This window comes from Abramis brama (assembly GCF_963993115.1).
Source record: "Abramis brama genome assembly, chromosome: 22".
Classification (NCBI taxonomy): Eukaryota; Metazoa; Chordata; class Actinopteri; order Cypriniformes; family Leuciscidae; genus Abramis; species Abramis brama.
The window spans coordinates 32,278,195-32,292,715 of NC_139984.1; the positions used below are offsets into that span (position 1 = coordinate 32,278,195).

At 38.0% G+C, this 14,521-nt stretch overlaps 1 protein-coding gene across 2 annotated transcripts in view; it reads right to left on the minus strand.

Moving 5' to 3' along the window:
• Positions 1 to 998: 998 nt before the first annotated feature.
• atp1b2a (ATPase Na+/K+ transporting subunit beta 2a) overlaps positions 999 to 14,521 on the minus strand; it is a 15,178-nt gene continuing 1,655 nt past the window's right edge. Inside the window, exons 2-8 of one of the 2 annotated variants that reach the window (XM_084098259.1) lie at positions 8,756 to 8,884; positions 8,566 to 8,670; positions 7,029 to 7,234; positions 6,426 to 6,503; positions 6,297 to 6,320; positions 4,118 to 4,213; positions 999 to 4,043 (exon numbers count right to left, since the gene is read on the minus strand). In XM_084098259.1, coding sequence (XP_083954385.1) covers positions 3,870 to 4,043; positions 4,118 to 4,213; positions 6,297 to 6,320; positions 6,426 to 6,503; positions 7,029 to 7,234; positions 8,566 to 8,670; positions 8,756 to 8,884 — 812 coding nt within the window. In that variant the 3' untranslated portion in view covers positions 999 to 3,869. The remainder of the gene's footprint in view (positions 4,044 to 4,117; positions 4,214 to 6,296; positions 6,321 to 6,425; positions 6,504 to 7,028; positions 7,235 to 8,565; positions 8,671 to 8,755; positions 8,885 to 14,521) is intronic. The other variant, XM_084098260.1, reaches the window with a different exon arrangement.

The window sequence follows — 14,521 nt, forward strand, 5'->3', positions numbered from 1 at the left end:
GCTGCTGTTATTGCTGCTGCTGTTATTACTACTGCTGCTGCTATTACTACTGCTTCTGCTGATATTGCTGCTGCTGTTATTACGACTGCTTCTTCTGTTATTACTACTGCTTCTGTTATTGCTGCTGCTGCTGCTGCTGTTATTGCTGCTGCTGCTGCTGTTATTACTACTGCTTCTGCTGTTATTGCTGCTGCTGTTATTACTACTGCTTCTGCTGTTATTACTACTGCTTCTGCTATTAATGCTGCTGCTGCTGCTATTGCTGCTGCTGCTGTGGTTATTACTACTGCTGTTATTGCTGCTGCTATTGCTGCTGCTGCTGCTGTGGTTATTACTACTGCTGTTATTGCTGCTGCTGCTGCTATTGCTGATACTGTTATTGCTGCTGCTGCTTTTATTACTACTGCTGTTATTGCTGCTGCTGCTGCTGCTGTTGATGCTGATACTGCTGTTATTTCTGCTGCTGCTGCTGCTATTGCTGCTGCTTTTTTATTACTACTGCTGCTGCTGCTATTGCTGCTGCTTTTTTATTACTACTACTGTTATTTCTGCTGCTGCTGCTATTGCTGCTTTTTTATTACTACTGCTGTTATTTCTGCTGCTGCAGAGCAAGTACGGGACTTGCTACTGCCAATAAATACACAACACGCTGCTGTGAGCAAGTAAGACATGCTGCTGCTGTACAAAATAGTATACATGAATTGCCCTTAGTAGATCTATACAGGTGGAGCTGGGGAAGGTGGAGGGTTTCTGGAAGCGCTGCAATTGCTACAGCAAATGCTGACTAAGTATTAAAGGGTGAGCAGCGAGCTCATTGGCAACTGATACAGCAGGAACCAATTAGCTGTGCCCTAGATGCAATTGCAAGCAGATTGAGTTCAGGACCAATCAGCCTGCACCATATAGAGTTTCATGACAGAACTTTGTATTTAGACTATATTGAAACAGAAGTATATAGCTTCATTTACATTTTTTAACAAAAAAAAAGACAAAAAATGTTTGTTAAACACAAAATGTTTTTATTTCCTGTTTCCATTTTTCATTTATAATGATAATCATTTTTCGAATATAAGTTTCACAATTTTCATGTCAGGCAATATATAACAGTATATTCAGGATATTTAATAAGATACATCTAGTTTCTGAGCAGTGTTTTTACAGAGAGTGAAGAAAGAATAAGACACCGTCTCACTATGAAGGACAGATGAAAAACCGGGATGAGTCTGTGAGCTATTTAAGTCATCCGGCGAAAGTCAAAGTGACGAGCGTGTCGAGTTATTGGATTGGAGAGAAACACAGACGGGGACAAAGAGCTCAAAGATGCCGTCAGTGTGTGAGAGTGAGTGAAAAACTCTCTAATGAGTTTCTAGTAGCGCAGGTGTGTTTGTCGTTGCCATTATTTGTGTAAGCCTGTGTTTTTCGCCATGTGTCATCGATGATATCGTCAGAAGCGTGTTGGTTCAATTGAAGCTGTAAAGGTGCGGTCACACTAGCGAAATTCGGCGAAATTTCGCGTGCAATAGCATATTAAGAACTGCTCACTTTCAAACCAAGCGGAGAATTTGCGTGACCAACTCGAGCACCAGCGAAATCTAAATAGGGAACACATTCGTTCTCACGCGACACTCCCAATCGCACAAATTCCTGACTGGACCGTAAGATTGTGCTGAGCAACGGTAAATGTGACCACGCCTAAACTCTCAGTAACACCTATGACATCACGCACAGTTTCTATGGTGACGTCCTAAATTCCTGTCTGACTGAATTTTTCGTCTCACGGAAATTAATAAACCGTATGAGAAATGTAAGTGAACTACACTCACAGCGGTATACAAACGCTCGACGAATCGCTGCTGCATCTAAAATACAGAAGTCGAAAAGAATGTGCAATAATTCGATTTACCGTATCTTAAAAACATATAAAATCTATTCCATGACAGGCAGCACACGTGAAGTAGATCTTAGTAAACGTACGACAGGCAGCGTAAGTTTAGCACGCGGCTAATCTAGTTATTAGTCACTGCTCTTTGTAAACATTGAACTGTTCCCAACATCAGGCCCGTAACTTCTGTTCTGATGTGCGACGGATGAACTAGTGACGTTAATTTAAAAGTTTGGCCGCGTCTGGCTCTTTTTCCCACACACTTTTCTAACACACACCCTCCAATGTTTCAAATGCACAACACTGTGGCAGTAACCCAATAGAAACACAGCACATTCACTACTGGGGGCGAAATGAAGGATTGGATTGTGAAAAACACGAAAGAAAAAGAAAAAACAGACAGGCCGCCCGTACATCGTCGATGGCAGACTAGTGGTTCGCTAATAATCACTACGCTAATGACCGTCTCGGTAACCTCCTCGCTAATCAGGGCGGCAGGTCGCGTCTGTTTGACTCGAATCCCCTTGAACATCCAAATGTCAAATCACATGATAAAAATCTAAGATCCTACCAAAGCTAAGAAGAAATTAACTAAAGTTTTGAGAAATATGTTCATCTAATGTTCGCGTAATTTTCTCGCTGTGCGCTAAAGTGCAGCTAACGCATGATGTGCTCAACAACAAAGGAATTTAAAATTAAAAAACACTTTTTGGGAAGAAAAACACGTTTGGTTATTCATTCATCTACATTAGTAAATATTAGATTGGCAAATTTTCTTAATTAAAGGTTTTTTTCTTTCACCCAGGAACCCTTTTCTTTGTAACTACTCTCTTCGTTAACTACCCCAGATTCGCTATTATTTACAAGTATTAACAGTACACTCTTGGACCAGAAGGTATTGCTGTGTACACATTTATAAAGACGGGTCGAAACGTTCTGGACAAAATGGAGCAAATACATTATTAGTCGACTGGGCAAATTAAGCGCGAAACAAACGGCGAACTGATATGGCGCAGCTTGAAGCTGATTGGCTAATGTGTAAGTCGTTGCGTGTGCAGAACGTCAGCCAATCGTTTCAGTTAAACAGCTTGTGTGTGTGTGCGTTTGTGAACATTACAGTGTTACAAAAGTGTTTTCACAAACATTGTCATATAAAAAATAAAAATCACAAATCAGATAATAAATAAATAAATGAATAACATCATAAATGTACCTCAATTCATCAATCAATCAAGCAATAAATAAATAAATAAATAAATGGATGGATACAACAGATATCCAATTAAGAGCGCGATATATATCTCACTGGGACAGATATGGAAAGTTTATGGCTCTATTAATAAATCAATCATATTAGCACTTTCATCTACGCATTTCCTTATTCATTCAGATTTGATCTATTTTGAATGAAGTTGAATTCAACCTGATTTGACTTCTCTAATTTGTGTTATTAATTACACACTCACAGTCACATAAAAGCTATTTTTTTAGACCAAACGAGTGAATCCAGCATTTCAGCTCAATATCAATAAGTAAGAGAGTATAATTTGCATACATTTTCATGACAATTAATTAAGCACAAATGGTTAAAATGTGTTTGCCATGAAAATAATTGTAATAGGCTTCATTTTCTTCACGTAAAATCTGAACTCTTGAATGATTGTGGTCCCTCTGCATTCACTGGATTGTTCATGAGATTTTGATTATGTCTAGAGATTTAGAAAGGCTATCGATGATATTTTCCTGCTCTCTTGATTTCACTTTGGAACGATATCAGCTGGGTATGACGACAGTCAAGAGTACTCAAAACACACAGAGATATACAAAGACACACACGCACGCACGCACACAGAAATCATCATGTAGACCCGAGTATGAGGACAGACAAATACATTAAACACTTTGAGATATGATTGACACCTCCTACAATCTCCTGTGTGTGTGTGTGTGTGTGTGTGTGTGTGTGTGTGTGGCAGATGTAGTTGCTCTACATTTTGTCGATGCGCAGCTTAAAGGACACACGGCCAGAGAACTTGTCTCTCTCGCTGACCGCAGTGGCGTCTTCAGAGAAGAGACTGTTGATCTTACACTCCACATTGACGTCCGTGTTGAAAGTGATGTTTGTGAACTTCACGGCCACCAGAGGCTGAGAATAATTCACCTAAACAAACACACACAGAGGTTACACGCGTATATAATCACACAACAGCGTTGTGTGTGTGTGTGTGTTCTTGCCTGTGCTCTCTTGCCGTAGTATGGATAGTACATGAGGTTGAAGGCTCCGCTAGGAGGGAAGTAAGCGATTTCGCCAATGTTATCTGTATCCTCCTTCTACACAGAACAAGAGAGATATCTCAGCGCAATGTAAAGCACAGTGATTCTCAACCAGATGACTTAAGATTATTTAAATAAGAATTAGCACACAGCTAACATGATTTAACACTTTGCTTACATTAATTATCATCATCGCTAGCATGATTGAACTCTTTCTAGCATGAATTTGCATGTTGCTAACATGTTTTGCAACATTGCTACCATGGTTTAGCACTTTACTAGCATCAATTAGCATTTTGCTATCATGAATTAACAGGTTTTAGCACATTGCTAATATGTATTAGCATTTTAACATGAATTAACATGTTGCTAGCATCAATTAGCATTTTGCTATCATGAATTAACAGGTTTTAGCACATTGCTAATATGTATTAGCATTTTAACATGAATTAGCATGTTGCTAGCTTGAATTAGCATTTTGCTAACATGAATTACGAATTAACAGGTTTTAGCACATTGCTAATATGTATTAGCATTTTAATATGAATTAGCATGTTGCTAGCTTGAATTAGCATTTTGCTAACATGAATTACGAATTAACAGGTTTTAGCACATTGCTAATATGTATTAGCATTTTAACATGAATTAGCATGTTGCTAGCTTGAATTAGCATTTTGCTAACATGAATTAACATGTTGCCAGCCCGAATTAGCATGTTATTAGCATGATTTAGAATGTTGTTGGCATGTCCTAAGCTAGTTGCTAGGCTTTGTTAGTGTTAGATACGTAGTGGATAAAGCTTAAATACTCTATTAGGGTTATTTAGTTTTGATTGTCTGTTTATCAAAAAACATTAGAGGGATCAGTTAGAAAGTCAGAACAATCTGAAGGTCTGAGTCGAGTTTGTTGGTTGTAGCTTGAAAACTCTAGGAGGACATACTGTAAATTTAGCTCAGAAGAAGAAGAAGTTTAAATAGTAGATCAGTATGTTGATTTTGTCAACCATGCATTAAAAAACAATTACACCCTCAACAACTGTGTTTTTTCTTTGAAACCTGGATATATGGAGGAAGCCTAATTTTAACCCTGTAATGTCTGACTTATAAAATAATAGTTTGAAAATATGTATTTATTTACTTATTTTTTTAATGGAACAGTTTATTGAACATTTAAACAATGAAATAAGTTTATATACAAAACAAGTTTGCATATGTGTTGTTTAGTTGAGCATCATGTCTGAAACATCAGGCTTTTATGGCTAATATAGTATGATATCCTGAGAATATGGAGGGGAAAAAAGCTCAGTTATAATTCAGAGGCCCAAACTGAGCAAAAATATGCAAACTGATGCAAATGCTGATATTAATATGCACAAAAAGTGATGAAATTCTGATGTTTGTAATGTAAATAATTTATATATTTATAACAGTATAACAGATACTTACATGAAATGCATATAAATATCATCACACTAATAATATGTCAAAGTAAGATGATATTTAAATGCTTAGTTTTATGATGCAATTCAATATGATTGACAGATGAACTAATAAACCTTCCTCAAAAGCCTGATGATCATATTTGATATTCACATCACATATACAATGATTAGTGCTGGGCAATGATTAATTGCATCCAAAATATGTTTTTGTTTACATAATATATGTGTGTACTGTGTATAATTATTTTGCATGCAAGAAATATTTGCATGTATATATATTTATACATAATTTATATTATATATAAATATCAATTTAAATAAATAAATAAATACATGCATGTGTGTGTGTGTATTTATATATACAAAATAATTATACACAGTACATACACATATATATTATGTAAACACAAACATATTTTGGATGCGATTAATCATTGCCCAGCACTAAAAATGATGCATGGATAATCAAGTAAACTGAAGTGGCTTCAGTCCAGTAAGTGTTCATTTTGAAATAATACTAACAATATCAAAGTTGCACTAAAAATCAGTAAAGATGAAGCATAAAGACACATGAACCATGAGAGGGGCTTCAACTAACCTAGTTCAGCACTAGTTAGGCTGTGCACTAATGTAGCATGTGTGCTAGTCTACGGTTAGGGTTTATTGGAAGCTAAGTGTGTATTCTAGTCTATTTCTTACCCACTCGTCTCCCGCTTTATATCTCTGAGTACGGAGGGGTGCAGTGAACAAACATTATTGATGCTTGACTGGCTGTTAATGATGAGTTTGTCATGATGGTTGGCTGAAGGTCAGGTAGATCTCACTCACCTTTGCCCCGCAGGTGACGAACGGAGCTTGCATGATCGTAGTATTTGCCTTCAGACTTCCTGGCCTCATCCCAATCACCTGCAGAAGAGACAGCGCTCATGAGGGAAGGATAACAGTGCATTTATCATCAAAAGGACTGATAATAGAGGGTATGCGTGTGACGTCACCGTCGGCCCGAGTGGCACCGAGTGGCAAAAAGACTGAGTGGCAGCATTGGTTTTCAGCGTGAATGCCGCGGAAAAAACACAAAACACATCTAAAACGGGAAAGAGCTTTGAGATTGACTGTACAAATAGATTTGAAACAACTGGATCCGGGCAGAGAAAGGCGGATTTGCAGTTTTCATGTTGTGTCAATATGTTGAATTTAGGCGTAAAATAAAAAAAAACCTTCTTAAATCAAGATGCATTTACTAGATGAGTAAGGTATTATGTCCTGTATTGGGGGAATTAATCAAAATTAAGTGATTTGATTCTTAAAAAAAGCAATGGGATAAGAAAAATGATCTTAATTAATTAATTATTTACTTAATTATTCTTGTAATCATGTATAGTATGACGTGTGCAGTCGTTACAGTGATCTGTGCTGTGATTGGCCGGTTACCCGGTTGAGTTTGATGAGCACGCAGGGTTTGCCGTCCCGGTATCCGTACGTGCGGTCCTCCATTCCGGAGCATTCCCCCAGGATGGTGCGGTTGAACTGGCAGGAGCGTTTGGGGTTGTTGCGCACCTCTCCGCTGTCCTCCTGAATGAAGTATTTATCTGGGGGGCAGTCGTCGTTGTTCATCACCTGCTGAGATTCATTATAGGCTGCGGGAAACAGGCCAAGACACAGGTCAAAGGTCAAGCTCTTTTTACTGATGCTCCTCCACCGGACTCGTTATCGCTAACTAAAGATTAGAATATGAGATAACAGAAAAACTTTAACTAAACTACATTAGAACTGGAATAAAGACCTGGAAATAAATGAAAACTAAAACTGTAATACAATTTTGAATTAAGCATAAATATTCAAAAAGAACGAAAACCGAAAACTAATAAAAGTGACAAAAGCACATAACATAATTACTAAAAGTAAAACAATAACAGCTAAATATTAATATAAACTATAATAGTATATAAATAATGGAGCAGGCTTATTAACTAAGACTATTAAAAAACATTTTTGTCAAATAAAGCTAAAATAAAATTTAAATATTAATAAAGCGTCTGCCTTTTATCCAAATAAATAAATCCAAATAAATGCATAAATCCATAAATGTATAAATGTAAAATAAGTTGGAAGTTGAAGCTCTAAAATTATTAACTGGAAATAAATAAAAACAAAAACTGAAATAAACATGAATTAAACCTAAAGAGTAATATGTTTTAAAAAGAACAAAAGCTAATAAATGTGACAAAAATAAAATATAAAAAAGCTAATTAAATATATTATAAAAACTATAATAATATATAAACAATGTAGCAGAAATATTAACGTTAACTAAGACAATAAAAAATATAATGAAAACCTACAATGAAAAATTTTAAATGGAAATAAGTAAAAAAAAAGAATAATAATAATAAATAATAAATTAAACCTAAATATTAATATTTAAAAATATTAAAAACTAATAAAAATGATCAAAGCACATACAAAATAAAATAATTCAAATATTCAAATAAATATTCAAAAGAAAACTGAAAATATAAAAAAGAAAGCTAATTCAAAATATTAATAAAAAACATAATAGTATATAAATAAAACGGCCCTGTAGAAACACACTGTTATGACAATAGTGATTTTTGTCCTTGTATGAAGGAAAGTCATACAGGTTTGGAACTACATGAGGGTGAGTAACTAAAAGTTTATTTGTGTGTGAATAATTCTTAAAAACTTTCAAACTTTCGATACTTTGTCGAATTGCAGGTGAGCAAATTAGTCTTTATATTTATCCATTTGCCAGACGCTTTTATCCAAAGCAATGCATGCATTTTCATTACCAGTTCATGCATTAATCAAACCCATGACCTCAGGGTAGTGAGCACCATATTCTACTCTTCCAGATGAAAACATTATTATAAATGTGAGATTGTGAGTCATTTTACTTCATTGCATACCTTTTTTCTTTCTTTTTTTTTAAATCTCTCTATTTACTTACGTGCAAGGAAGTTGTCCAGGGCCTGCATGTACGACTCCCAGCTCTCTGTATCGCTAGGTTTATAAATGATTTCTAGAGCTTCTCCTTTTGGCCGAATCATCATGCCTGGAAACACACGCACACAGTTGCATGATAGTGTGTGTGAAGGTGATGGCGTCTGTGTGTGCGTGTGATTATAGTGTATTTGTACCTGGTACAGCCAGACGGTCCTGCCAAGTGGGCTTATAGTCGTCCAGCGTCAGCAGCATCACATACATGGTGAGGCAGAACATGCCGGCCAGAAACGTGTAGAAGACCAGATAGAACAACAGAATCAGACCTGCAGGACACAGAGCAACATCTCTTCATTATTTCAGCATCTGAAGATCGGAGTATACTAAAGTCAAGTCGAGACAAGTCACCTTCATTTATACAGCGCTTTTAACAATATAAATTGTTTCAAAGCAGCTTTGCAGTGATAATAGGAAATATAATGCCACATAATGTAAAAAAACATTATGTCTCGTGTCGTATCTCTCACGGAGGAGTGGAAGCGAAAAAGGAGGAGTATTTGATGTTTATGTTTTATTATATGTGATGGCAGTCGTCCGTGAGGGGCTGCTGTCTTTTACTTTCGTTTTGTGTTTGTTTCATTTATTGTATTAAAGTCTTTGAATGTTCGCCGGTTCCCGCCTCCTTCTTCCCATAACATCTAACCTTGCTACAGTATACTTGTAAGTGTACAATTTGTGTAGTGTACAATAATGTGTGGGACTATATTGGCCCACTTTTTAGTGTATAAAATATACTTTTAAGTATACTTTATGTAGTATGCATAATGTACTAGTATACTTCTAAGTGTACTATTTCAATACTTCACTTTTTGGTGTATAAAATATACTTTATACTTTATGTAGTATATTAGGTATACTAATATCAATGTACACTTTTTAGTGTATAAAATATTCGGTTACACTTTATTTTAAGGTGTCTGTGTTACAGTGTTAGTATACAAGCACATAAGTATATAAGTACTGTGTAATAATAATTAACTACATGTGCTTAATACAGGGTTAGGGTTTGGGGTTTGATTTAGGGTTAGTTGCATGTAATTATGCATCATTTATAGTTATTACTACAACTACATGTAACATCTGTAACAAGGACAGTCAAATAAAGTGTTACCAAATATACTTTTAAGTATACTTTATGTAGTAAGTATACCAGTATAAATGTACTAGAAGTGCACTTGTAAGTGTAGTATTTCAGTACCACTTGGGACAAAATTGGCCCACTTTTTAGTGTATAAAAGTATACTTTTTAAGTAAGAGTAGTAAACATTTAGTACACAATAAGTTAGTACTACAAGTGATTTTACTAGTTAGATACTTTTGGCACATTTTTACCCAAAGCCAGTGATTATTATCAATAATCTATTATCTATGATCTATTATCAAGTTTATAAAGTTATAATTATCAAGGCCTTTATTAACACCATGGAGCCGTATAGATTACTTTTATGATGGATGGATGCACTTTTTTGGGCTTCAAAATCTCAGGTACCATTCACTCCCATTGTAAAGCTTGGAAGAGCCATGATATTTTTTAATATTACTCAGATTGTGTTTGGCTGAAAGAAGAAAAAAGTCATATACATCTAGGATGAGGCTTGAGAGTGAGTAAATCATGGGATAATTACATTTTTTGGGTGAACTGACCCTTTAAGTCCTGTGTTTTCAGTTCATGTATGGTTGTGTTTGCCTGCTTGTCTTCATGTGGATATTATTCAGTAATGTGTGATCCTTTCATCTTCATGCCTTTGTACACAGCTCAACTGTGACAGAAAGTGTAATATATATAATTTTTGTTTAGTTTTGTGTCAGTGTTTTAGTGTTATTTTTTCCCAGCCAGGAACCTCCAGACATCGAGGAACGGCAACATGAGCCTCTACCGTGATGAAGGAGCCAGCGACTAAAGGTATAGCTGAGCGAAACATCGCCGCGGAGCCGGAGCCTCGCGTGTCTGAGCCGATGTGTGAGCCGGCTGCATCATCCGTCGCTGAGGGAGTTCATGATGAGCGCGAGGGTGAAGAAAGGAGCCCCAGCCACACCCTCCACCATGAACAGTTATTTTGATTTTGGAGAGGACGATCCCCTATCCCCTTTAATCCCTCCCGAGACTGTCTGTTCTATTTTGGACTCTCTGGTCCAGCCCAGTTTCCCTCCCCACCTCCTCTTCAGACTTTTGTCCAGAATTTTTGGGTGTTTTGCCAGTCCCTCAGTCCCTTCTCCAACTCTAAGCCATGCCTGCAACCCAGTCCTCGCTGTCTCCCATGAGCTCCTCAGTTCCTCATCTGACTCCTCTCAGTGGCACGACCACACCTGGGGTCCGCTGTGAGCCAGCTGTGGCTCCTGTGGCTCCGGCTCCAACCTCAGATCCCGTCCTGCTACCTCGGCCCATCGCCCTGACTCCTCCGCCTTCCTCGACTCCAACAGCGACCATTGAGCTTTCAGCTTCAATGGACCCTCGGACTATTGGCTCCACCTGGGTCAGACATCGTCAGCACATCGTCACGAACTTTGGGGCAATTCCCTGCTCTCCGGCCCCCCCATGTCTCTATTTGGCTCCACCTTCCCTCAAGCTACGCCTCAGCCCTCAGTCATTCCAGCTTCACCTCAGCTCCACTGGACTCTCAGACCATTGGCTCCACCTGGGTCAGACATCGTCAGGACATCGCCTTGGACTTGCCGGCCATTCCCTGCTCTCCGGCCCTCCACCCCTATAGCTCCATTTTGTCTCCCCCTTCCCTTAAGCTACGCCTCAGCCCTCAGTCATTCCAGCTTCACCTCAGCTCCACTGGACTCTCAGACCATTGGCTCCACCTGGGTCAGACATCGTCAGCACATCGCCATGGACTTGCCGGCCATTCTCTGCTCTCCGGCCCTCCACCCCATGAGTCCATTTGGCTCCACCTTCCCTCAAGCTACGCCTCAGTCATTCCAGCTCCACCTCAGCCCTCCGGTATCCTGTTTCCATCTTGGGGGGTTGTTGCTGGGGCTTCGTTGCAAACTCGGGGACAGTTAGCGTCACTCTGCTCCTTCGGCTCTCTGTCTGTGCCAAGGGCTCCACCTCCATCGGCTCCGTCACCTCCGCTTGAACTTCTACTCTATCAATTTTACTGTAGTAAACGCTGCACAATGGCAAGTGGAAATATTGGTTTAATTCTGTCATACTGTGTGTTTGAAGCAGAAACTGATTCAGAAGAAGAGGAAGTCGATGTTTCAGAATGGTAATGCATTTTATGAATCACTCTCTACAGCGTCAGACACATAACGGTAATTGATATTATTGGCCTTTGGCTTGAATACATTATCAAACAGCTAATAATGTGTTGATATTGTTACACAAACCATGTTCCCGTTCGCCATCTCAGAGTCAGACATCTGCCTTCTGTGAAATCAGTATCTGTAGAAATGCTTTGAACATCATAGAAAGTCAGTGGAGGAAAGCCCCGCCCCACTCGTGACGGGATTGGTCACATGTTTGTGACTGTACGAAACAGTCGGTTTCAAACCACGTTTTTGAGACTGTCTTTTGTAAACTGCAGTTTTAAGGAGAAAATACTCAGCAATGGTGTTGACTTAAGAATTTACACATGGTTTGTCTGAAAGCATATTAAAAACACCACATAGACATATAAACAACATTAAAAGCTGGATTTTCACCACAGGGAGACTTTAAAGGCTTGTAGTTCATGGATGCTTTGGAATACAGATCTAAGATCAGTCTCTTTTATTGTAGAAGTGAAAGCACTTCAAAAAAATCAAAGTGTAAAGAAGTTTTAGAAGTTTACTGTACAGCAAATGTACTAAACTAAATATTTTTATTTTATATAAAGTTTTTTACAAAATAATTGACTCTAAACTGCTAGAAAATCAAAGCCATACATCTAACCAAGTTGTGCTCCAAATTTGAAGTTGATATCACAAAAAAGATGTGATTGGATAACTGGACTAACCAGCGGACCAATCGCATCGCAGCATATCAGATATTGGGTTGATGGTTCTGAAACTCCGGAGTCAAAGTCTGTCATAAGAATGATGTGGTTTTATTCCCTCCAGAAGCGACTCACACAATTTGTGTTCCCAAACACCAGCATCTGAACGCATGAGAACATGACAGCGTTTACTGTGTTACGTCTGACGCTCTGAGACACAACTCATTTATGATGGAGGGAAAAAGAGCCCGATTGCAGCAACTTACAGTTTTATTAGTAATATTTTGCACCAGTTTCCCAGGAAGTGACCATTTTGTTCTCTTGAACACATGGGTTGGTGTAAATGCTGCTTTATCCGCAAGTATAGACTTGCTAGAGCTAATATATACACAGAGACGCTGCTGTTAGCATGTAAGATATGCTGCAGCTGCTGCGTAAATATACATACATCAATCCCGTAGCAGATCTAGACAGGTGGAGCTGGGGAGGTGGAGGGGTTCAGAGAAACTCTGATACCGCTGCAGGACTAGATTACAGCAAACACTGAACCGGACTATTTAAATGTTGAGCAAGCAATCTCATTGGCTGCAGGATCAGCAGAGGCCAATCAGTTTGTGCCGTGTGGTAATGATGTCATTGCCTGCAGATTGCATGTAAAGGCGCCCTCTAGAGTTTTGTGACTGAACTAGATATTTATTTTACTTTTTTTTTTTTTTGCCACAAAGTTTAAAAGTTTTGACTATATGACGATACTTAATAGTTAAGATAATAAAAGTCTTCTAAAAGTAAAAAAAAAAAAAAAGTCTCTAAAAGTTTATTTTTTGTACAGATTTTTATTGGGAATATACATACAGGAGCAAAATATGCAAATGCACTAGAAGTATCAGCATCATTTTTTTTTTCTTCATAACAAATAACATGTTGTTCTTCAGTTATAAAAAATATTATACAGTTATACAGTGTTAAACCAAAACATTCAGTTCAATTTGATTCAATTCAGTTCAACAGAACAATAGCTTTTATTCAACTCGATTAAGTCAAATTGTGTTCTTCAGTGCAGTTAAATTGATAAAATTACAGAATATATGTATATATATATGTAGTCAGTTCTCTTCATGTTTGCACGGGTGTTCAGCAGAGAAACCACAGGTGTGAAGACCAACATCCTCCAGCAGACACAATACTGACTGTCTTGACCAATCAGAATCAAGAATTTCAGAGAGCCGTGCATTAATTCAGATGAACTGTGATAATGTCGGCAGTGTATGTGACCTAGATTCCCCTCTATTCACTCCATCTTCATGTCATCTGCGTGTTTCTCATTCGTCCATCACTGAGCAAATGTCAGGACAGACTGCGAGTGAGTAAATCCTCTTACAGTAAAACCACAGCGTTATCTATCTCTCTCTATCTCTCTCTCTATCTCTCTCTCTACCTATTCCACTCGTTCTGTTATCTTCTGTCTCTCTCTCTCTCTCTCTCTCTCTCTCTCTTTCTCTCTGTCTGTCTGTATCTTTTATTTTACTAGCATTTATTTTCTGTCCATTTTAGGTCTTTGTCTTATATGTCGCCCCATCAGTGTCTCTCGCTCTCTCTGAGTGGGGGGATGGGAGTCAGATTAGTGTCTTCTTCTCTCATTGGCTGCTCTGCCACTGATGTCATCAGTGTTCTTGGCCAATCAGATACCTCAACACATATGAAATCTGGCCAGTGAACTCATCTAACATAATTTGACACACACACACACACACTTGTTTATATCATTATGAGGAATTCCATAGACATAATGGTTTTTATATTGTACAAACTGTATTTATAATCTATTTATAAGCTGTTTTCCTCATGGGGACCAAATATGTCCCCGCAAGGACAAATATTTCAGGTTTTACTATCTTGATCCTCACAATGTAGGTTAAACAAGAACACACACGCACACACTGATCTGCCTTTGATTTGGTCTGTTTGTATCAGCAGAATTTG